Source organism: Numida meleagris, chromosome 5 (assembly GCF_002078875.1).
Source record: "Numida meleagris isolate 19003 breed g44 Domestic line chromosome 5, NumMel1.0, whole genome shotgun sequence".
NCBI lineage: Eukaryota > Metazoa > Chordata > Aves > Galliformes > Numididae > Numida > Numida meleagris.
In genome coordinates this window covers 11,430,331-11,455,536 of record NC_034413.1, presented here as the reverse complement: position 1 = coordinate 11,455,536, position 25,206 = coordinate 11,430,331, and the positions used below count along the sequence as shown (strand labels likewise).

At 43.2% G+C, this 25,206-nt stretch overlaps 2 protein-coding genes across 4 annotated transcripts in view; one reads left to right on the top strand and one right to left on the bottom strand.

The window, feature by feature from the left end:
- CFAP43 (cilia and flagella associated protein 43) overlaps positions 1-3,838 on the bottom strand; it is a 47,065-nt gene extending 43,227 nt beyond the window's left edge. For all 3 annotated transcript variants that reach the window (XM_021398607.1, XM_021398608.1, XM_021398609.1), the window contains exons 1-3: positions 3,686-3,838; positions 1,242-1,495; positions 425-521 (exon numbers count right to left, since the gene is read on the bottom strand). In XM_021398607.1, coding sequence (XP_021254282.1) covers positions 425-521; positions 1,242-1,495; positions 3,686-3,792 — 458 coding nt within the window. In that variant the 5' untranslated portion in view covers positions 3,793-3,838. The remainder of the gene's footprint in view (positions 1-424; positions 522-1,241; positions 1,496-3,685) is intronic.
- Positions 5,600-14,556, top strand: GSTO1 (glutathione S-transferase omega 1). The gene is made up of 6 exons (XM_021398610.1): positions 5,600-5,758; positions 5,845-5,953; positions 8,201-8,423; positions 9,692-9,784; positions 11,800-11,906; positions 14,042-14,556. The coding sequence occupies exons 1-6, from the start codon at positions 5,653-5,655 to the stop codon at positions 14,193-14,195; spliced, it is 792 nt and encodes a 263-aa protein (XP_021254285.1). The 5' UTR covers positions 5,600-5,652; the 3' UTR covers positions 14,196-14,556.

Genomic DNA, 25,206 nt, shown 5'->3' with positions numbered 1-25,206 from the left:
CTGAATGGAACAAAAAAAAAAGCAGAAATCAGCTTTAGAACTCTTTTCCTGTTTTTAACTGGCAACTTTCTTTCACAAATAGCATGGTACTCAGCTACCAAGGGTGAACAGATAATTAACTGGTGCTAAAGACTTCAAAAGTACTCAAAAACACATTTTTAAGAAACTAGAAGACTGCTATGGCAAAGTAACAGTCATTCTGACCAGTGGCTACTAGTACCAGAAAAAAAAAAACAGCAAATGTGGCAGAAGTTTGCAAACAATGATTGTCAGAAGAAAGAAAAGAAAAAAAAGAAAGGAAAAAAGATGAAAGCAGAAAGTTTATCTTTCAAATTTGTTACTTTAATTTATGCTAAGAGAACACATACAAAATACAAAAATATTATTAAATGCAAATGGTATTAGATAGTTTTTTTACTCTTACCATACTGAAAGAACAAAGTCTGGAAATGAAGAGTAACTGGCTAGATATGGGCCCAAGAAACTAAATGCAAGTAAGGTGTAGTCCAACTGAACGTGACCTAAAATATAAAAATAAAGAACATGACCTCTAATTGCCTCAGACTTCACTGTATACTTCAACAGTTCAAGTTCTCTTGTCAGTTCTCTTATATCCACTTCACCTCTCCAAAGACATCCTTCGTTGCTGTGATTCCTTTGCTTACACCAGATTGTTTTGATTAGATCATAAATGTATTCAGTAAGCTGTTGGGGATTTTTTTCAATTTGTTTCACTAATGCCTTGAATTGCGAAGTGCTTTTTTCCTCAAGTACCTGGAAATCCTTTGCAGTCAATTTCATTCATCTACACGAGGTGAGGAAGCATTATGACCCTCACTGAAACGGCAAGGAAACTGAACCATGGAGAAGGTAAGCAAATTAACTAAGGAGGGAAATAATATGGAACAGCAAAAGCATTCATTAGATCACAGACCCCAAACTTGAACTGCAAGAACCATAATTCACAGCTCAGGTGTCTCCATGTCAGACCACCTCACCAGTCTGCTTGGGAGCCTAGTGCAACATGATTTTCTTTTTTTGTTATTCATACTGTACTTTCCTGTAATTAATTCAAATTCATTCAATTTGTTTTCTCCTTATAACAGTTCTATTTTATATTGTCATATTCCTCCCTAGCTTGAGTCTCACTAAAAATAGTGCAGTGGAAAATCCTTCAGAAATGGACTGTTTAAAACATTGTTTTAATGAAAAGGTGACAAGGAAGTTTACCACACCACTACCTTTTAATTCTGTCAGTTTATTCAGCTCTGGAAAACTGTAGATATATATGACAGGATTCAGCTTCCGATCTGAGAAGGCCAGCACTCCCCGGTTCGTGTTCACCGCAAGGGCTCCCACCTGGCCGGTCTGACACTGCAGCGCTGTCGTCTTCTTTGTTTTAATGTCCAAGAAGAGGATGTAATTGCCACAAGGGTAGCAGACAGTTTGATTGCCGATAAAGCCAAAGTTCTTGTTTGAGAATCCCTGAACCCAACTTAAGAAAGAGCAAGTAGGTGTTAAAACAGTTACATACACACATTTCTCAAAAAACTATGAAAAGGGAACGTAAAATAGGCTTCTGCTATACATGGACTGAAGTAAAGTACTGAAGAGGAGTGACCTTATGAAACTACAGTGTCAACAAATTCTTATCTGCAGAGGTTTTTATCTTTGAGAAAGTACATGGATAATCAACGCCAGCATTCCCTCATCACAGGAACTTGCATTTAGCACTAAGTTAAGATGCCTGTCTGAGCCACATCTTAGCCTGGTAGCACCATAGCAACATTTCTCTGGCATACCACCATGCTCTGTCGTCAACACCACTGTATTACCATCCCTTCTAATATCTTCCCATCTCTTATCCTTGTCCAGATAATAGCATTAGGCTGGAAGAGGTCTTTGCCCCTTGCAACTACAAGCAGCATTTGTATACTCCCTCCATGAGCAGAATTCAGTCTTAACATTAGAGTATAGGAGATCAGCAGTTAAACTACCAGGTTATTCTAGAGCCTCAGGGGTCTCCTAGTAAAGGACATTCTTTAATGACTACTCTTAAGGTATATATACCCAGCAATAACTTCTCTGATGATATCTTCTCAGCAGTTTCTACTCTTGGCCTCTTCAGCTAGACACAAGAGGAATAAATGTAGGCAGAGAGGGTGGCAGCACGCTGACTTTTTATCCTTGCTAACGAATGGAATGCCATGGCAACAAAGTATAGATGTGTCAGCTCTTGAGTATTTTTCCAGCCCCTTTTACACAAGCACTAGACATATGACCATGACACAAGCAGATCTTTATGAACATGATCAGAGGATCAGCTCTATGCTTTTCTCCAGCCCTAGGTCTGAGTGGAAATAAATTTTCTACTTCTGTTTGCTTCTGTTTACTTCAGAGACAGACTTTGCTGTCTGGTAAAACATAGATGGACAAAAGTTACTTGGAAATTTGCCACTGAAAAATACGAGTTCTTTGAAAATAGAACTTGATTCAAAACCACAAGTTTTATCAAAATTCTGTGTTTTTTTAAGACACAGAACACAGTATTCCCACTTCCCACAGCAAAATGATTTTCAGGACTTTCTTTCAAATTTGATATGCATACTAACACAACAGTAATTTAGAATGTATAAAAGAAAGGCAAAATTGTAAATGTTTCTATTTTATGGAAATTGTGCTTCACATGAAAAAGGGCTTGATTTACTTTAAATTTTGCACAACGTTTTCATTTCATAATGGTGTTTTTCACAAAGCAGAAAACCTGGACCACAGCTCTTCCAAATAAAACAAGTTTACACAAGGGATTTTCTCTGAAAAGGGATGGCATGCTTCAGCCAATATCATTTTACTCAGCAAGTATCAGAATATTTAAGGTTGACTTTTTAAATATATTTTTAATAAGTTAATAAAACTGCAAATAAATTTATTTCCACTAATTATGGTACTGTCTCATCCTAGCTATGGAATTTGATCAAACATCTAAAATGCTTATACCAGATAACGAAGTTTAAGCATCTCTTCCACTACATGGGAAAAAAAACCTGCCTAAACATCCTAGATTGCTATGAAAGACTCATCCAAGTTTAAAATGGTGAGAGAGAGACATGGGACTGGGAACTGAAAATAAAAGAAACATTAAGAGCTATGGCAGGAGTGTCATGGTTTCAGGAGGCAGTGGTGGGATCTAAGAGGTACAGAGCAACCAGGGAAATTTCAGAGGTTGACGTGGCTTGGATAAAACAGGAAAAGGAAGCAGCCATGAACAGGACCAAACTGTACGGGTTCACTGTGCCAGAAGTGGAGCATGGGTACAGACAGGTCATGCCACACTTATTAACTCATCAGACTCCTGCTTAAAGCTAGTTAGAGTTGCTTACTCCTATTTTCAGAACCTCTCTTTGCTATGGGAGGTAAGCAAAACCCAAGTTTAATGCAAATCCACCAAGAGCTCAGTTCTAGCTATTAAATGCTTATTTCCCTCTCTCTTCCTACTACCTGCCACACTAACAGAGACCTAGAACACAGCAGCCTCCATCCTTTCCCTACTAGACATGCACTCCTGTCCGACAACTGCACAGGACTAATCTAGAGCGTGAGGGACCAGGGCCAGGCGACAAGACGCGACGCGCCCCGCCGAGGCAGACGGGCTCGGCTGTGAAACGCAAGGGGCGCGGGCCCCCACCTCACTTCCAGGGTGACCTCGTCGGGCGAGGAGCAGCGGCCGTCCCCCAGGGCCTCGGCACCAAGCTTTGGGCCGCCCGAGCCCCGCTCCTCACCGCCGGCCGCCATCTGGTTACGCTATCTCCTAGAAACAAGACCGGCTGCTACTATTAGCTGGGACAGCGCCTCGCACCAAGATGAAAGCAGGCAGCTGATTGGCCCGCTCTCCTGCTGCAACCAACCAACGAGCGCGCGCGAGTGTGTGCGTGTGTGTGTGGGGTGGGGGGGGAGGGAGGGATTTACAAGGTCAGTGCGCTTTCTGTTCAGCTTTTTGTAATCGTAATTATTAAGTAATCAAAAGAGCTCTCTAGAGGGTGACCAGTGCTTCTCCCTGGCCCGCGGGTAATACTGTGTGAGGGGCCACCTTTGATCTGGGCAATTATCTATCATCTCTGCTGCTGATCTGTGGGTAATTCTGCCTGCCCTGAGTTTCTTAACCTGGGTAATCATGGCTGGAGATCTGTCTGACTCAGCTTTGGGGACAAGGCTGCAGGTTCCTTGCCCTGGCCACCCCTGCTGTAGACATGCGCTTGCTACTCTTGTTCCAATGGTGTGCTGCCTTTCCCGTGGTGAGGTGCACCTGTTCTCCTGTGACTTCACTTCTCCTGCCTTGAGGTGCCTCACCCTGGGTAGCCCTTTTTGGGCTCCTGAGATAGCGATCCTAGAGCTTTGAAGGCAGCTGAGAAGCAAATGGCTGCTGGAAGGAGGAGGAAGGACAGCTTCAAGTTTTCTCTACACACTTAGAACTTTTAGTGCTGTAGCACAGTAGGAATCTCCAAGTATTTCTAAAGCAGAGTTAGCACTAATATCTCATGTTTCCCTTTCTTAAGGGGATGTTGCAGCTTTTTGCTATTGCTTATCTGTGCTAGAGCAGCACACAGCACTGGAAGCTGCAGCACAGGCCTGCACCATACCTCCTGTCTCCATAGGAGATCTATGCCATGTAGAACCAAGACAGCATGAGGAAGCTTTCTTCTGTCCTGCAGTTGCAGCTCCATGGCATCTGCCTATTGCAGCAGGCAGACCTTGCAACATTACAACATTTGTGTTTCTACCTTACTTTCTCTGTGTTACAGGTTACCAGACTGACCAACTTCTTTTTTTTATGACCCAAAATATTGCTGAAACCATACGCATGGTAGGCACTCAGCAGAACAAAAAATATGACTCCTCACGCAGTTCTTTCAGGGGTGGGAGAAATTATCATGTTGGCAAAGGGTGTCTGTTTGCCAGGGGCATGGGAGGCTTGTGCAAGAAATTACCACACCCTTTCACCGTTGGATTGCTTATTAGTTATATAGCCAAACAGCAGTGACTCAGCAAGAAATTACCACACCATTTCACTGCTGCATTGCTTATTAGTTATATAGCCAAACAGCAGTGACTGCACAAAAAATCACGTTCTTCTTTTCTAGCGGGTAGTGCTGTCAGGTGTGTGGCTGCTTTCCTGGTGGCCATGGCAGTGTTTGCCTGCAGGAAGGATTGCATCAGAAATATTGCTCTTTGTGACAGGACCAAACTAAAAGTCACCGCCAGGACCAATTTCCCAGCTGCAGGAACATGAATTCTCTGATGAGTCTCAGGAAGTTCCACGTTCTCTGTCAGCCCTGATGGGTTTGATGGATTTGCCCATCCACAGGAGGGCAGGGCCTGTCCCTCCCCTCAGCTGGGGCTGGTGCCTATGAAATGCCATTTCTACATCAGGTGCAGCTCTGGCTTGAAGGCTGGGTGGGTGCAAGGGGAGCCCCTGGAATTGGGGAGTTTTACTTCGGGGGCCATTGATCAGTTTGGATACTTTGTGAAAGACACTCAGCAGAAACCCTCTCTGATACACAAAACCCCAACGTCTTCGCACCTCCGCTGCGCTTCCCAGCCCTGGCAGAAGCACCGCCTCCGCGACCGCGGTTCCCTCCCACGCAGCGGCCGCCCATGGGGGTGGGGCCGGCGGCGGCAGCGGGTAAGTGTAGGGCGTTGCTGTTCTGTGCGGAACGGTACGGCGGCATGGCGGGCGATCACTCTCGCAGTCTGGGCAAGGGTAAGTGCTAGCCGCATGGCTGGGTGTCTTGCGCGGGGCTGCGGGGCGGGTCCTGGCTGTAACGGACGGGTCCGTTCTCTCCTCAGGTAGCGCGGCGCCGGGGCCGGTGCCCGAGGGCGTGATCCGGCTGTACAGTATGCGCTTCTGCCCCTTCGCCCAGAGGACGCGCCTCGTTCTCCGTGCCAAGGGCATCAGGTGAGGTTGTCTGGATGGCGCGGTCCCTCCCTGGGTTTTGGGTTCGAGCTCCCCTTCGTACCTGGCCGTCATTGGTGGCTCTTTGTTAAGCATCCCCCAAGTAACTAAATGGAAAGTGGAGTCTGTGTGTGGCTTTGCTATAAAGCTTGGTTTATTTACTTATTTATTTATTTGGGGTGGGGGACACTTTTCCTGAAGGGGGTGATAAGCAGGTTGTGTGTGAGGTGAATTATCCAAAGGCCCAAAATAAATCAGCAGGGGGAAGAACACTGCAAGGACCCTATGTTTATTTACATTCTTCCCTAACCAGTCATCGTCAGTTTGTAGTAACGGCACTTGACCCTGTTTGGAGTAAGTGTGACCGGAGCCTTACAGCATGCTGTTTGTTTTCCATGTAAGCTGCAGCAGAAATGCTGGGAGATAGGAATAGTCAGTGTATGCTTATGCTGCTGCTTAGCAATATGTGGCAGTAAGCAAACGACCTTTTTAATGAGGAAAGTGTTATATTCCTATGAAGTCTTCTTATTCCTCTGTTCTATGAACTTCATAGATGTCACCACTTGTGGCTGTCTTGAAAAAGAAACAATACGTCCATTCATCATAGAATGGCTAAGGTTGGAAAGGACCTTAAAACCTATCCAGTTCCATCCTCCTTCTGTGGGCAGAGTTACCAACCACCATATCAGGGCCCAGGATCCTGTCCAGCCCGGCCTTGACCACCTCCAGGGATGGGGCACCCACGGCTCTGGGCAGCAGTACCAGGGCCTCCCCTCCTGAGTAAAGAATCTCTTCCTAACATCTAGCCTAAATCTCCCCTCTTTTATTTTAAAGCTATTCCCTCTTGCCCTTACTCTATCAGGCCTTGTAAAAAGTCGATCTCCCTCCTGCCTGTTAGTTCCTCTCAAGTACTGGAAGGCTGCAGTGAGGTCTCCCTGAAGGCTTTTCTTCTCCAAGCTAAACAAGTCCAACTCCCTCCTCCTTTCTTCGTAGGAGGGATGCTCCAGCCCTCTGATCATCTTTGTGGCCATCCTCTGGGCCTGCTCTATGTCCTTCTTGTGCTGGCAGCCGAAGGCCTGGCTCATGAGGGCAGAGTAGAGGGGAACAGTCCCTTCACTTGCCCTGCTGCCACTCCTCTTTTGATGCAGTCTGGGATACAGGTGGTCTTCTGGGCTGCAAGTATGCACTGCTGGCTCATGTCCAGCTTTTCATCCATCAGTATTCCCAAGTCCTCTGCAGAGCATTTAAGAGTTTTAAAAAGGGAACTAGCGCTTCCTTTAGTTTAGAGCTTCAGACTGACAGAGTTCTTCACCTTCTTATTCCCACCAAGTCCCAGGCCAGTAGCTAACTAACACTGGGTTGGCAGTCAGTTTTAGCATAGTGAATGCTTTCCTCACATTTCTGCTCTGATACTAACGTGTTGTGTGGGTTTTTTTTTGTTTATCTTTCTTCCTCCAAATAGGAAGCACTAAAACATCCAAATTAGTTTAATTCTCTCTGTCTTTAGTGTCTTTGGCTGTCCTGGAGGGCTGAGAAGCTTGTTTTAGTGTAATGATCTGGGAGGGTTTTTTATTGCTGCCTGAAGGTGGTACCTTCTCGTAGATGTTTGTTTGCTTTGAATGTTCAGCTGTGTTTAGCAAATCTTTGGGTTTACTGGGAATTTTCTGGGGTCCTGCTTGAAAGTAACTTATACTTTGCTAAGACAAATTTCCAGTATTTTTTTTAATCAGCATCTATTTTGCTTTTATCCTGCATACCTTTTGTATGTCAGGCAATAGGAATCGAAGGCGAGTAGTCTGAATGCTGTCCAGATTTGATCTTTGATAAAAAGTCAGATTAAAGGTCTATTGTGGTTCTTAATTCAGCTTTGGCTTACTTGCAGTCAAGTTCCTCTTTGAATGTCCCAGAGTTATCATATGATAAGCATGTGCTGCATGCCAAGCTTGATCTTTGTTATCAATGTGACTGGCAGGGCTGCTGCTCACAGACTGCTTGTGTGTTTTATTAGCTTAATAAACAAGTCACTGTAAGTCAGCGCTATTTATCTCTGGTAGAGAGAAGTGCTTCCTGGCAGTATTTCTACGTGCCAAATGGTTAATCCTAGAAAGAGCTTCAGGGAGGACCAGGGGGAACAGGAGAATGAGGATTCAGCTTCTCAAGTACTGTAATTGTTGAAGTGTTACGATTGCATGTGGGCTAGACTGCAGTGGAGATGAACCTGTTTGGGTCTTGTTTCTTTCATTCTTTTAGGCATGAAGTAGTTAACATCAATCTGAAGAACAAACCAGACTGGCTCTTTGAGAAGAACCCTGATGGGCTGGTTCCTGTTCTGGAGACCAGCAAGGGCCAGCTAATCTGTGAATCCCCGATCACTTGTGAGTATTTGGATGAAGCGTTTCCGGGCAAGAAGCTGATGCCTTCAGACCCATATGAGCGAGCCTTTCAGAAGATGCTCCTCGAACGCTTCTCAAAGGTACTGTGTGATCAGGGTGGGATTGTGCTTCTTACTTTACTGGAGCTTCAAAATCTGCAGCTGTATTGCCAATGCTGCTTTCATCACTTGAGAGGAAATGTCTTGTGTGTAGGAAAACCATTTATATAACTAGAGAAATTTGGAGTTTCGTACTGTTAGCTCGTATAAATCACTGTGCATCTGAATTGCAGCCAGATTTAATGTGAAGGCATGGATTCAGGAAGACAGCTAAGCTGGTTAGGGTGTATATGTCTGAGGCAGGATTTTGAGCATCCTGCAGTAGAGGAAATATTAGTAGGCCCAACTAGTGGAATGCTTGTGATCTAGGTAGTGACAGTTGCTATATTTTAATGAGTCTCTCTGTAGGAAGTACCAGTGCTATACAAATGCAGAATGTGAAGAGTGCCTGACTGAAAGAGCCTGCAACCAAGGCCAAGAGATAGCAGGTGGCTGTGGCCACTGGACTTTGTTAAGGAGGCTGGTTTTGGCTTTCAGTATGGGGTGGAGTCTGGCACTGAGGCTGACTGGAAGTAAGCTTTCTATGCTCTGATTGTAGATAATATAACCATGTACTTTGAAGGGTCTGTAAAACAAAAGAAGTCAGCTTGAGTATGAAGCAGAAGAGGGGGAGAAGTGGAAGATGCAAAGAGAAAGATGTGAACAAAGGAGTATAAAAGGACGAAGAGATTTGTTTATGACAGGCCTTTCTGAGTAGGTGTAATGGGAAAAGGACTACAGGGGAGCATCTTGCAAGAGCTGAGCTGTGAATGTTAGTTGTATGAATGACAATATCTTAGGAAAATGTATACGAACTTTGAAGACTATAGGTAAGCTTGACCTCTGGGCAACATTCTGTACTGCATGCTAACTTTCTAATTTGGTAATTGACAGTGAAATGTGCAGGTCTGTAGAAGCCTGCATATCTTGGGCTGCATGTTTTTCTCTTAAAAGTACCCCAAATGTTGATAATTAAAGTGCATTTGGTTTTCATGAGCATATACCCAGGAAAAGCATATCACTTTGCACCTTACCACTTTACTGGATGTGGGCAAACTGGAAACATGCTCCTTTTTTCATTGTTCTCTCACTGCAAGACTAAAATCCGTTATTATATGCATTTGATCTTCCTTTAAGCCTTTATTTCCCTTTTCTGAAGTATAGAAGAATTTTAATGGATTTTAGCTTTTTAATAATATCTTAACATCTTAAGCTCCAAGTGATTTGCTTGCATTATTGTAAGAGGCATATTGAAAGCTTTCTCTTTACAGATAACAGCTATAATTTCCAAGGCACTCAAAGAAGGAAAAGATCTCAAAGCGCTGAAAGCAGAAATAGCTGAAAAGTTTGGCAAACTTGAAGAGGTAAGAGCATTTCACGATAGCAAGCAGCCAGGCAGTTATGTGATTCTCTCCCACTCCCTTGATTTCTGGAGTGTTTGTTTCTCTATTTGTTTTCCCCTCTCATGCTTCGGCATTTGGAGTTAGATCTCTTCTCATTCACGTGATAGCTATAGCAATGAACAGTCTTTCAATTTATTCCCCTCAGCCTGGGATGAACAACAGCACCACTAGAGTGTAATCTGTCCTTTGCAGAAATCCAGCCCTGGGCTATGTTCTGCTACAGTGGTGTAACGCAACTTCAGCTGAGCTCCAGGAAGTGTCGGGTGGCTTTTCCATGTTAGGAACTTCGCAATCCTTATTTAGTATTGGTAGTGGTTCTTGGATGGTCTGAAGAGCTGCTGGACTTGTCTTTATCACAAATCCATTCCTTCTGCATTTTTAGCAGACACAGCTAATGCTTGTTTGGCTTGAGCAAAGACTGATGCTTCAGCATGTCTCTTCTGATGCAAAGCTTGCAATAGTTTTCCAGTACTTTCCTATGCGTTGTTTCCCTGCTCCCTTGTGCAGCCAAAGTAAAACTGCTTTCAAAGTATTCTCATCTGTCTGATCAGGCTGCTGTTTGTATAGTTCAGATGATACTTGAGTTCTTGGGAGAAACCAAGTGTATTTCTTTGCCCTGAAATACAGATCTATAGAACATTAAGAAGGAATTAAGCTTCCTCCTACTTTGTTTCTGTGAAGTACTTGCTACTTCTTTGATGTTTTTATTTTAGTATAAGCTGGCAAATTTTGCAGCTGTAGGTTGACTGAAGATGGCAGGAAGGGGTAGAGCTGTGCAAATACTTCTCAGCCCATTGTAAGATACATTGTCTTAGTTGCAGCTGGAGTGGAATTTTTTCTTCAGAGTACCTGATATGGTGCTGTGTTTTGGTTCTAGGAGAAAAACAATGTTGATAACACACCAGTGTTTATAGTTATTGACAAGCAGTGTTGTACTGAGCAATAGCCAAGAAGGCACGTGTTTTAAAACATTGTTGCCTTGTTTTTGCTGCTCCCCAACAGAGGGAGCTATGTTTCTGTGTCTGGAACTGTGGAACTGTCAGGTTGCATTCTGCGAGGCACCTGATGATTTAGACAGCATGAGGTGTTTTTTTGGAAAGACTGCTTTAAAGTTTCTGTTAGATCATGGGGACTGAGGGGCAGGGTGTAAATGCCATAGGAGTTCCATCTTAAAAATGTCAAAGCCCCTAAAAACAGGGGGACTAGTCTTCTAAAGAGCAAGCTTGGATCTGGAAATTCTTCAAGTGTTAAGTTTGAATCCACCATGGCACTTGAAACATATCAGAAGCGTAAGTGTAACAAGGAGAATGTGCTGCGAATATGCTTTTTTTTTTTTTTTTTTTTTTGTGGTCCTCCTGCTTTATGTGCTGAGCTGTGGAGGTCTCTTTCTGTTGCATGTGACTGTCATATTTCCTGTTCCTCTTGTGCCTGGAATCAAATCCAGTTCCAGATATAACGTTAGGAGTATTTTCCTGACACCATTTGGATTCAAATGCCATGGGTCAAGAGTCCCTGCTAAAACTGTCTTCTACTTTAGCTGGATGTTATACTTATCTGGCTTTGTTGCTCTAGAAATGTATGTGCATATTTGTTTGATTCATCTCAGCCACTGTTGTTTTTTTACAGGTCAGAAATCACTAAATAACAGATTCTGTGAGATAAGTTTCTTTTTGTTGATGCAGGAGCTGTAGATATCTAATGATTAATGTTTTGTGGCAGTTGTTGAACCAGCGCTGGAGAAGTGGACTGACAGTGTATGAAATAATAGTTAAATTTGATATCACAGTTGCATTACTTAGCAGCTCTGACTCCCCAGATATTGTATGCATACGGGAAATGTGCTGTACATACATTATTTCCTGTCAGATTCCTTCAGGATGCCTGCATTCCACCTCGAGGTGGGCTTTTTGTTACTGTCATCCCCTGATGTGGAAGTCTTCCTTCTGAGGGTAATTGTCATCTCTTGTCCCTCACAGATTCTCTCTCAACGCAACACTGTGTTTTATGGTGGGGACTCCACCTCCCTGATTGACTACATGATCTGGCCCTGGTTTGAACGCCTGGAAGCCTTCGAGCTGACGGAGTGAGTACCTTGCTTGGCTTCTAGCATGTTACTGAAGTGCTGCTGTATACTCTTCGTATATTGTATTTGTATACACTGCAGCAAAGGGCTGCTTTTAAGGTCTGTTGAAGAAACTGTGAGCTTTCTTGCAGTTCTGGGGCAGGGGTAAACATCCTAAATCAGAGATGAGTTGTTTAGGAATCTTATGGAAAAAATGCTTCATTTCACCAGATCTGTTTTCCTAAAAATTCTCTCAGATCTGGAAGTAGTGGTCAAAATACAGGGCTTTGTCTCCACCCGTACAAGAGAGAAGAAAATGATCTTTATTGGAAGAGAGTAGAGGCATAGAGGCCTAGGTTCAAATTTGTTAATGTAAAAACTTAAGCTTGAAATAAAATATCTCCTCTTCAGAAATCCTAGGCTTAGAAAGGAGGCTGGTTTTGTTTTGTGAAGAATGAACTGTATCCTGCCTTGCTATAGGTAGTAGACCTGTCCCTTTTGTAATGGATTTTCTTTAATACATAAGTGGATGTTTGATACATCCTTACATTTACCATGGTGTTGGGTTAACATAGTTCTCCACTGACACCAGTGTCCTGTTTTGTAGCTGGTTTAACACAGGGCTAAAGAGTCAGCTTGTATGAGGAGATGGGTATTAAAACGGGAAAATGAGCGTTGTTTTAATGTGGCAGACAGCTAAACACCATGCAGACATTTGCTTGCTCAGTGGGATGAGGAAGAAAATTGAAAAGTGCAAGAACTCATGTATTGAAGTAAGGACAGTTCAATAAGAAATATTAAGAAAAAAAAAGAGGAAAAAAAAAAACAACAACAGCAAAATAATGAAAAGAATAAACAAAACAAGTGATGCAGAAAACAGCTGCCACTGGCAAACCAATGCCCAGCCAGTCCCTGAGTGGCAGCAGCCCCCCTGGCCAATTCTATTGTTCAGCATACTGTCATATCGTATGGAATATCTCTTTGGCCACCTTGGGTCTGGGTCAGCTCTCCTGGTTCTGTCCCACCCCCAGTCTCTTTGCTGGCAGGACAATATGGGAAGCTGAAAAGTCCTTAGTGTAAGCGCTGTGCAGCAACAACTGAAACATCAGTATGTTGTCAACATTATTGTCACTCTAAATCTGAAGTACAGCACCATGCCGTCTTAGAAGAAAACTAATTCTGTCCCAGCTGGAACCAGGATGATGAGTATAGAACAGTTAGATGCATCCTGGTGACTAAATTCTTCTTGAAGAACAAGGAAGATGCAAGGAGTCCTGCAAATGAATTAAAACTATTGTAAGATGAGGACATTGTTGATGGACTGCTGCTCTGCTTTGTTTCCTGTGTGGTCCTTGATTGGAAGGTGAGGTGTTACAAGCTGTACAGGACCGAAGACCTGGAGTTACCAAGGTCTTGAATGATCAAATATCTGGGCCACCTTAAGATGCTTTCTGAACAAGAGTTAGGAGCTACCGAGAAAGATTATGCTTTAAGTAAACTTGGGATTTGGAGACTGGAATGCAGAATACTCTCAAGTCAGCGTACCAGGAGAAAACGAAAAGAAAGTTTGCACTGTTAAGCTTTCATTTTGCCGTATACTTCTTAAGTGTGTACAAGTGGCGTTGTGGATTTTGTTGGCTGAATCCTGTTTCCTTAATAGACTGTGTCTCCATTTTGAACTGCTGGGTTGCAGACTAGTAGAAGCTGCACAGCTTATCTCAGTCTTCTAGAGAGAGGAGAGAAGCAGTTTGTGAGCTGTGAGAGTGTTTGTTAAAGAATCACCACTAATGAAATACTCGGGAGGGGCAGAGGTGTGCAAGCCTCTATCCTCAACTCAGGGCAGATTAGAGATGTAAATAGGGTCTCTTTTGTAGTAGGAATAACACAAGCAGAAACTTACTGATATCTTGCGCAGTAATTGCTCTTTTTTTGTCAACTTTGCAGAGTGAACAAGCTCTGTAAGAACTATCTTCCTTTCCAAATGCCAATCTGTCTTCTGTGGCCTGTTATGTGTTTGTCACTTGCTCTGAGCTGAATGTTACACTGGGAGAGAGAAAGCAAAACAAGCAGTAAAACAACTACTAAAGCTGTTTTCCTTCCTTGATGCCCTCCTGATTTCCTGTTTGTGTTATTCAGACTCTTTCCTTTTCTCATAGCGTTTTGACTCATACTCCAAAGCTCCAACACTGGATGGAGGCCATGAAGAAGGACCCAGCTGTCAAGGATACGGTTACTGATCCACAGACATACAGAAATTACCTCCAGCTCTATTTGAAGAACAGTCCTGAGGCGTGTGATTATGGGCTGTGAGTTGTCAGTGGGCACATGCTTGCTGAAGTATCAGTGCCTCTCTTCAGTGTGAGCTTTGAGGATCTAGCATAATTTGATGTGGGGCCCTTTCTGGTTGCATTTCTTAATGTTTGGGTGAATCTGTGCTGAAAAAAACAGTGAAACCTCTTTCCTGTTAGGAGGCATAGGCAGGAGGCAGAAAGTCATTACTGACCATGTATTCTGTGTGAAGGAAAATGGTGGCTTTACTCAGAGGTGACCTGTCATCTGTGGCCTATTTGCAGGTATTTCTTTTGGGCAGTCCTTGAGCTGACTCTCTTACTTAGATTAAAAGTTGTAATGCTGCTGTCTTGAAAATAAAAGCAAATGATGTCACCTTTAAGCACAGTTATTTCTTCCTTTTTATAGGCTTCCCTCTGCCCCTGGTCTGGTTGTGCAGAGGGAAGTGAGGCACTATCGAAACCAAACAGTTTGAAAACAGAACTTTGCAGTTGGACACTTTCTGAAGCTGTCCTAGATGCTAGTATAGCAGAATATCCATTTTGCGTGTGGTGTAAAATATTTGAAGCAAAAGAAGTCCCTGGACCTTTCACTCTTCCCGCCTCCACCTAGGTGACTAAAAGAACTACGACCAACTCTGTTGCTCAGCTCTATCTTTCTCTGAAGACCGCAAATTACCTGGTCTGAGTATAATTCTGGGAAATACACATGCAGGAAAAAAAGGTAAAGCAGTATATTCAATTTCAAGGACAAAACTGCCATTCCAGTCTTGCTGAGGCAGTTGTGAGCTGCATGAGACTGTTCCTATCTGCATCTACCATGGCAATGAGGTAAGGTAGCATAGCAGAAAGTGATGGTTCCAGGTTTTCCTGGAAGTTGAGGCACTCAGCTTTGGCGATCAGAGCTTTTCTGAAAGAGGGGGGGAAAAAAAGAATTGAACAAATCCTTTCCTATGCAGCATGGGAAATAAACAGGAGTTAGAAACTGTGGCACAACTGGAAAAGTATGACCTAATTGCTATCAGGGAAACATGGTGGGATGAATCTCACAACTGGAATACTGTGATTGAGGGCTACAGGCCCTTCAGAAGGGATAGACAGGGGAGGAGGGGAGAGGAAGTTGCCCTCTATGTTAGTGTTGCCCTCTATGTTAGTGAGTGGATAGATTGTGAAGAGCTGTGTCTGAGAAACAGCCATAACCAGGTTGAGAGCTTATGGGTTAAAATCAAGTATTGGTCCAGTAAAGGAGTCTAGTGGTTGGGGTCTACTACAGGCCACCTGATCGGGGGAGTCTGATGAGGCTGTCATGGTTTTATGATTTTTGGTTATTGGTATTCCACATCATAACATCATGTAGTGTATGTACCTGGTTCTCAGAAGAGAAGGACTACTGCATTCCCCAGGGGACTTTGCTCTTCTGTTATTGTTTTCCAGTTAGAGGGAAAGATAAAAACTTGCAGATCACAAGACCTTGTTCTCTTTCCACCCGTCTCTCATCCTGGCAGCATCTCGCTTCCCAGCCATCTTATCGTTGGTATTAGAGTAAGGCCTACCTTGATTTTTGGACATTCTTTCTCATAGTATTGGATTTATTAGCTTAAATTGTAATTATATTGTATTATAGTGTGTTGTTTTTCATTCCAATATCTTATTTAGTAAATTAGTTTGTTTCTCCTCAGATTGTTGCCACTGTTTTTGCTCTCAGGCCCATCTCCTTACTCTTTTTTCCCTTTTCCCTTTCCCAGGGCGTGGGTCCCCCATCCCATTTGTCACAGAACTTGGCCGAACGCCCGTAAACTGTTGACAGCGGCCTTGCTTCAACTGCAGGAAGTGTTGTGCTCACAGGTTCTTGTCGTGATGGCGGATTTGAACCACCCAGATACCCACTGGGATAGCGGCACAGCGGGTGGCAGACAATCCAGGAGATTCATGGAGTCTGTTGAGGATAACTTCCTGGTCCAGGTATTAAACAGACTGACCTGATGTGAAATCTTACTTGACCTGGTGCTCACCAGTGCAGAGGAAAGCATTAGAGAGGTTAAGATTGGAGGCAACCTGGGCTGTAGTGACCATGCCCTGGTGAAGTTTGTGATCTTGAGGGATGCAGGCCTGGCAAAAAGCAGAGTCAGGACTCTGAACTTCAGGAGAGCAAAATTCCAGCTGCTCAAGGAAGTGCCAGGTGGAATCCCCTGGGAAACTGTCTTTAAGGGCACAGGAACAGAACAGAGCTGGCAGCTCTTTAAGGACTCCCTTCTGAGAGCACAAGAGCTCTCCATCCCCCAGCAGAAGAAATCAAGCAGAGGAGGTGTGTCACCAGCATGGCTGAGCAAGGACCTGCAGCTTAAACTGAGGGAAAAGAGAGAAATGTACAGGAAGTGGAAGCAGGGTTGTGTAGCCTGGGAAGAATGCAGGGACATTGTCCACGTGTGTAGAGATAGGATAAGGAAAGCCAAGGCACAGATGGAGCTGAACTTGGCAAGGGATGTGAAAAATAATAAGAAGGGATTCTACATGTACATAAGCAGGAGGAGATGGACCAAGAAGAGTGTTCCCCCTCTGATAAATGAGAACGAAGAACTGGCTTCCTCACACATGGAAAAAGCTGAGGTGCTCAGTAAGTGCGTTGCCGCAGTCTTTGCTGGTGGTCAGGATCCCCATGTCTGCCAGGACCCTAAATCTCTAGGTGAGGGGGAGGGGAGTGGATTCCATCCCACTGTAACAGTGGAACAAGTCTGAGACCTCTGCATGAAACTGCATATATATAAAGTCCATGGGACCAGATGATATGCATCCCAGGGTTCTGAGAGAGATGGCTGATGTGTTTGCTGAGCCGCTCTCCATATTTGAAAAATCATGGCTGTCAGGTGAAATCACCAGTGACTGAAAAAAGGGAAATGTTACTCCCCCTTTTAAGAAGGGGAGAAAGGATGACCCGAGGAACTACAAGCAACCTGTCAGCCTCACCTCTTTGCCTGGGAAGATCATGGAGCAGATCCTCCTGGTTGCCATGTTAAGGCACATATGAGACAAAGAGATGATCCGAGATGGCCAGCATGGCTTCACCAAGGGCGGATCTTGCCTGACCAATCTGGTGGCCTTCTATGATGGAGTGATGGCATCGGTGGACAGGGGAAGGGTGACAGATGTCATCTACCTGGACTTCTGCAAAGCCTTTGATGTGGTCCCTCACCACATCCTTCTCTCTAAATTGGAGAGGTATGGATTTGAAGGATGGACTGTTCGATGGATTAAGAACTGGTTGGCTGGTCGCAGCCAAAGAGTTGTGATCAGCGGTTCTGTGTCTGGGTGGAGGTTGGTCCCAAGTGGTGTCCCCTAAGGGTCAGTCTTGGGACTGGTGCTCTTCAGCATCTTTATCAGTGACATAGATGATGGCATTGAGTGCACCCTCAGCAAGTTTGCAGATAACACCAAGCTGAGTGGTGCAGTTGATACGTTAGAGGGAAGGGAAGCCATCCAGAGGGACCTGGGCAGGCTGGAGAGTTGGGCCTATGTGAACCTAATGAGGTTTATCAAGACCAAATGCAGCGTGCTGCACTTGGGCTGGGGCAGTCCCAGGTATTTATACTGACTGGAGGAAGAACTCCTTGAGAGCAACCTTGCAGAGAAGGACTTGGGGGTCCTGGTGGATGAGAAGGTGGACATGAGCCAGTGGTGTGCTCTTGCAGCCCCAAAGGCCAGCTGTATCCTGGGCTGCATTAAAAATGGAGTGGCCAGCAAGGAGAGGGAGATGATTGTCCCCCTCTACTCAGCTTGTGTGAGGCCCCATCTGGAGTACTGTGTTCAGGCCTGGGCCCCCAGCACAAGAAAGATGCAGAGCTCTTGGAATGGGTCCAGAGGAGAGCCACCAAGATGATCAGGGGGCTGGAGCACCTCTCCTGTGAAGAAAGGTTGAGGGAACTGGGCTTGTTTTGTTTGGAGAAGAGAAGGCTCCAGGGAGACCTCATTGTGGCCTTCCAGTACTTGAAGGGAGCGTATAAACAGGAGGGGGAGTGACTGTTCACATGGGTTGATAGTGACAGGACAAGGGGGAATGGTTTTAAACTGAGACAGGAGATTTGGGTTAGGTGTTAGGAGGAGGTTTTTCACTCAGAGGGTGGTGATGCACTAGAACAGGTTGCTCAAGGAGGTTGTGGATGCCCCGTCCCTGGAGGTATTCAAGGCCAGGCTGGACATGGCTCTGGGCAGCCTGGTCTAGTGGTTGGTGATCCTGCCCACAGCAGGGGGGTTGAAACTAGATCGTCTAAAGGGTCCTTTTCAACCCAGGCCATTCTCTGATTCTATGACTTTTTTTTTATCTAATCCTACACTCATGTAGTAACTCTGATGAGGTGTATGCTTGTGTAACTTCAAGTAGGAAAGCAGAAATGAAAGATTGAGGAGTTCCTACTAATTCTTTTGTCTTCAAATCTAATAAATATGCTTCCTACCAGCTTACAGAGTCTGTGAGTTGGCAGCTATTGGAGGGGATTGTTTATGCTCTTACTAGTTTTAATTCACTATGCACGTTTTGCACTTAGTTTTATCTGTGGCTTTTAAATACATCTGGCATTACTTGGAGAAAAGCAAATTAATCTTCTATTTCCTTCCAAAATGCTGGTATACTTTAAAAGTTTCCTAGTACGGATCTGATGCTGTGTTTGCAGTACATTGTCATTAGAGAACCCAGAGGAACCATAAGGCTATGAGGTGTCAGAAGATGGGCCTAGGCTGCTTTATGAGATGAAAGTGGGGTTTGAGCTTGAAGCCATTATCCTATAAATGATATGGTGGGATCTCAGCAGCAGACTTTGAAGAATTACTAAATATAGAGCATCTTGGTATTATTAGCTGCTTTGCTTTTATTTAAAGCTTGTCAAAGCTTTAAAAAAAAAAAGTTTGTGAAGTTAGTGAAGTGTGCTGAAAATTGGCTTCCATAAATGTGCTAGGAATATATTGCAGTTTGCTCCACTGTATTACTGGGAAGTAGTGGGAGATGTGACTTAAGTGAGATCTACCAGTGGGTTAAGAACAGACTGGCATCCAAAAATGTAAGTGGCTAAGGGCAGGCCACAGTAACCAGGAGACTGTATTGTGCAAACAGAAATGATGTGTTCTCCTCATCTTTGTTTAGTGGCTCTGGAGTATACCATTATAAATATGCTACTTCAGCAAGAAAATGTAAAATGAATTATTCTACCTTATAATTTACTATTAAATATCAGTGCTCTAAATCTCCCAGCAGACAGCTGGGGTCCCGAACCCATTGCAGCACATCAGGAAATACAGACCTCAGGCAAAGTGTTTTTGATTTAGTAATGAATATGCAACACTTGGGCATAGTCTTCAAAGGAGAGAAAAAGTTAATGTGAAATGGACTGGGTCTCTCCTTTCATTTTGTATGGGTGTAAAGGATACAATGTAGTATTTTAAACAATCCAGGAAGAAAATGCGCATTGTCAGTTTGGGTCAACTGGGGAAGAATATGAAGCCAATGAACAAAGATCAAGCAGATTGATAGCTCTGCCTTTTGATCATCTCTCCTCTTCAGATCTTCTTTGGATCAGATTGTACAGCAAATAATGCATTTACTCATCTTCTACTCCGTAGTTTGCCCTTAAAGGTTGTTGGTGATACATTTTTTTTTTTTTCAGAACAGTGGTGAATTTTTTTTATCATTCCTTGTGCCACCAAATATAGTTGATCTCAGCACAGGTTAAAAAAAAAAAAAGGTCACAAGTAGGCAAAAAAAAATTAAGAGAAAAGGAAATCACAGTTTCTTGTCATGCTTCATTTAATAGCTGTCATGCTCATCAGAAGTGTGTGGCTGTGTGTGAGAGCATGTGCTAGGCATGTGTTGGCACATTAGTAGGTCTTCTGGACCTGTTCTCCCCAATTTTCCACTGTCATGGCATTTGTAACGTTCCTGTGTTGTTAAGATTTGAGAACTGCCTGTTCCTTATCTTCTCTCCTTTCTTTGTTAGTAGTCTGTTTTTGGTTTTGTTTTTAATTTTTTTTCTTTTTTTAATCACTCTGTTCCTTGGACAGTAGTTTCACTTGGGAAGGGCTGATGAAAATTCAGTCTCTTTATAGTCATGAGACCTGATGCCACTTTATTAAATCATTTCCAGTTTCTATAATATGTTAGAACCAGTGTGTTCTGCTGCTGGTCCAAAGCCAACAGTGGTGGCATTAGTTTTTTTAGCTGAGTGAATAATTAATGCCATGTGATGTTACTTGGATTTTTTTTTTCTCCTAAAGCAAATTCTGCTGATTTGCTAAAAAATGGATTCTAAAATTTGTCAGTGAGATTTAGCCATGCCTCTGGTGGAATGTGAATGCTACTTAGCAGTGTGCAGTACTGTTGTATCTGAGTTGAGGAGAATGTTAAAATGCAGCTTGTATTTAAGGACTGATGTACAGGACATTTACTGTGCTGTTCACAGCCATCTTGTGATGCTCAGACCACAGTCCAAGGCAGAATGCTACAGGTTTGTTTCTTAGAACCACCAGTTTCTTGGCAGAGCTGAAGGAAGAACCCATCTCTCCTGGGAAAATGGAGCCCAGAAAAGTGGCGCTGAACAGCCTCAAGCTGAATAGAGACGATACAGTGTTTCCTGTAAACTGCAAATCATTTAGGTGACTCCCACCAGCAAAGGCATAAGACAGATGGGGAAAAAGAATAAAAAAGCTGTCCACTTCAGACCACCTGAGGAATTGATGAGAACCAACAGTGTGATATTATGGCTTAATACAGTCCTTTGTGTATGGTCCCTATTTCCCACATGCTTTTGTGCCTTTCCTACTGTCACTTCATCATCATCAGGAGGCTCTTAACAGGAGTACAATCTGGGCCTATTCACAAGTTGTAGTGTGACTGTTGTTTCCTGTACGTGCATCACAGCCCTTCTCCATGTCTGCTGAGGTTTGAAAGTAGACTCTGTGTCGTCCACTCGTAATTGCTAAAGCAGGGAGATTAATCAGCTAGTTCTCCTTATAAGAAAATAGCACTGGTTGTATATCCCATGCCTTCAAAACCACAGGCTTGCTGCCTCTCAGTTCCTCATTGTATGCTTTGTATCTTGGTTGTGTTGTGCTGGTGTGTCCATGCCCTGGATCAAAACTTTTCCCTTCAAAGCTATTCCAGGTGTGGCTCTGGCAGGAGAAAGTCAGCGTGGGGTGTGCATGTGGACACGCCTTAGTTTTCATTATCTTTGCATACAGGAGCTTTGCATTACTGGAGCTTCGTATCACTGATATGATGTAATAACACATCCATAGCCCCAAGGATGAACTGAATCATCAGGAATATTGCGCTGATAGTGCAGAATACGTCTGCCCCATGGGAGTGCCTGTGCAGTGGTGGCCAGATAAGGCTGCTTTGGACCACTTGTGCTTACAGGTACAAGAGCTGTCCCAAGGCTTCCCTTCCCTGGCTGGTGCAAGCTGACAGGGAGGAGATATGGAAGTTGTTAGCAAGTTCAGTATCGTCTCTCTGTGGATTTGGGAAATTCCTGTGTGCAGCTTGTTTCCCAGCACAGGACTAGACAGCAAGACTGAAAGGTAGGAGCAATACAATGAATTCCTCCCTTGATGCACCTCGGGAGGTGAAGTGACAGATGAGGCAGGCTGTGAACAATGCCGTTTACTGAGATCGGTTCAGCCCAGCTGTACCTGTTGGGCCTGTATTGTACTGTGTTTTATCCTGAATGTTAGATTGGAAATCCAATGACGTTTTAAGTGTTATGGTACTTCTGCAAGGGAGCAGAGTACAGACAAATTTAACTTTGACTCCTTACATGTGGCTAGCTTTCCTCGCCCAAGGCTGTAAATGACTAGGGGCCTATTGGTGGATTTGAAGATTGCTTTTGCATCTAAAATCAATCCCTTGTCCTGCAGTGCACCTACAAGTCTCAAAAACTTCATCAGGATTTTAGTCTTTATCCTGTGTAGAATTTTTAAAAACATTGCAAGAGTCAGACATTTTACATGCTCTCAAATGCCTAAACATTGAGGGCTGCGCTTAAACATTTTACCTCTGCACCTCCTACACTTCTGCCTCAAAGCAGATTAGTGAAGCTATCATATCCACCTTCAAGACAGAAATTGCTGATCATTTTTTCTCATTACACTTTGGATAAGCTCTAGTTTCAGTTAGATTCAGTTACTTAGAAATTCAGTGCCTTACTAAAGGCAGTTATTCCCCTAGCTTTTATTGTCGTAACTGTCTCTGAACTGTGTTTGAAAATGTTCATTAAAATGAAGTGTGTCGCAGCTGACATTATACCTGATATTGTCATGTTCTTGTATTTGATCTATTTGTAACTTGCCAGCACTTAAAATACTGTTTTGAAGTTTTTGAGATGAAGGGGCAGTTAATGCCCAGTGTCACAGCAACTTCATGGGACCAGACTGAAGGCCCTGGCACAGAATGATAGGCGTTTACTGTGCCTTCTGAGTTTACAGCTCAGATGTAAACAAGCAGTCTTCACGTGATACAAGAGAACTTTGTGGGAAAATTTTAGTGACCAAAAGAGGAGCTATATTGGACAATAAGGGAAAAGGAGGCAAATGTTATTTATATGCTCCCCGGAAAAGAGAAATTCTCAAGGTCCAAGACCTCTGCCATAATTACTGAATCAGCTTCTGCTATCTAAAACATTTAAGCAGATAAGTATTGAACATTTTTGAAGAAAAAAAATGTTCAGGTCTTTGAGGTCTGATCATTTACTAAACTAAGTTAGCAGGGAACCTGTTTGCAGTAGGTTCACTCTGATTATTATTATTTTAATCTTGTTCTCACCCTCCAATATAGGCCTGACAGCATCGGAAGCCAAGAACTAGTTGGAGTTTTTCTAATGGAGGAGAGATGATTCTTTGTGTAACTTCCCCATACTATTGAGACTACTACTTAGTCTCAATGTGCTGTAAAAATGTCAAAGTGCACCTCTACAAACTCATCTTTCTTCTTGGGGATTATTGTAAAGTGGTAATAAAAGCTGAGATTATAGATGCCTGTAAGGGGAATTAAGAGTGCTGCTTTCTAAATCTAAGTCAAAAAGCAGCCTTTTTTGGTGATGTTTCCTTTGGGAGTATTAGTTTCAGAACAAACTGAATGTTGAAGGGGGGAGAGAGACAGATCAACTCAAGCTTGGTTTATGAGCACACCTACTTCAACTGAGATTAAACTTCACTCAGTCCCATCAGTACGCACTGAAAGTCCTGAGTGGTGGCCCTGAAAACTATGCCAGTGATCCCCTCCCACTGCTGCATGCTTAATTGCTTTGTGTCATTTTCTCTGTCTCCTTTGTTGAAGGACTGTCCTGGGACAGTGACTTCATGCACCAACTGAGCATTAACATGTAATCATGTTTGAGTGCACTAGATAAATCTCTAGCCATAAATGTCTCCAAATGTTTAAGGCTTGAGCTCCAGGGCTGTTGTTACCTCAGGAGATTTTGTCCGTCTCTAGCTATATTGTCTGCAGATGTGTTGAAAGCAAATTTCTGGACTGAAATCTGTCCATTAACATTATGGCTTAATTCCAGACTGCTAGATTTCTGATGAAATCCAACACATACTGGAATCAAAGTTTAAATAAAGTCTGAAAGTAAGAAAAACTAAAGAATTTGAATCTCTGAAGAAAGAAAGAAAGAATCCATATCAAAGTCTAGAGGAAATTTTACTTCTATTTTACTAGTAGAAGAGGAGGCAAAATATATCTAGTGGCTATGGCTGTCACTGCCTTTGCCTACTTCATTGCGGATCATACTGTAGTAACATCTGTGACATGGACCAAATATGGGCTATTTGCCATTCTGGAAAAAAAAAAAGTTTAAAATTGATGTTACTCTTTCTGTTATATAGCAACACATAAGCAGTAAATAAGGGGAAAAATGCTCCAGGGAATCAACAGCACAGTGAAGAAAATGTTGCTGAGCTTGTCAGAGTAAGCTTTTCGAAGTAATAGGGAAATGAGCTAAGTGGTGGTGGATGGTTGCTGGAAGTTGACTGTGGAAACCTGCAAAACAAGCAGATAAAGAGGATTCTTCTAGCTAAACTGGAAATCCACGACGTTTTTGGTTCAGCCAATAAGGACAGCATCTGCTGCCAAAATCATTGGCTTCCCATTCATGCTGCATTTTATTCCGGAACATTTTCTATTGGCAGTTAGAACATCACAGGCAGCCTTGCTACTGGGCTTACTGTGTGAGGATCGCACCAGGCAATCCCAACTCCCTCCTTCTACGATCTCCAAAACACGTCTTGGGAAACTAGAAATAAAACAGACCACGCTTCTTTAGATTTTGTACAAGACTTCTTTATTATAAATAAAGCTGCAAGAGAAGATCTATACAAACTCAACAGTGTCCTGCTATAAAAGCAGCGGTTTGAATACAGCATCATGAATCATGGAAGAATTTAGGTGGAGAGTTATGATATTATTACCCATCTCATCTGCATTGCTAAGATGGCTATTCATACTACAATTTTACTTCTGAACTATGCCCCAGAAAAAAAATCCTAAAAAAGGGACAGGTAATAAATAAAACAATTTATCACATAGGATCCTATGAGAAGAACTCAGTGACCAGCAGCTAAGCTGTTAAAAGTGAGTAAATTCTCATTTCTTCACCGCTGAGAAAACATTGCAAAGGCTTTGCATTAAAAACATATGGTGAACAAACACCAAATTCTTCTGCTTGAATGACGAATAAATTTTGGATTCCTTTGCTGAAATCCATCTTTATAGCCCTGTAAGACGTGGATTCAGAGCAAACCAGAGAGAAAGAGAGAAAGTCATATTCTGTGATTGGCACGTAATAGTGAACTAACAGCTCCCCTTAGAAGACATCTGCCTCCTGAACAGCAGCAATAACTTAGACCAAGACATTTCCTAAAGGTGAATGGCTCCTGAGGCTATGTTGTAGATCAGTGGTTGTTATCAAGCCACCGCTAATTCCATTGCTTTGACAGAACCTATAATAAAGTATTAAAACCACACGTTGAAGGCAGAGGGTGTGGTTGGAAACCAG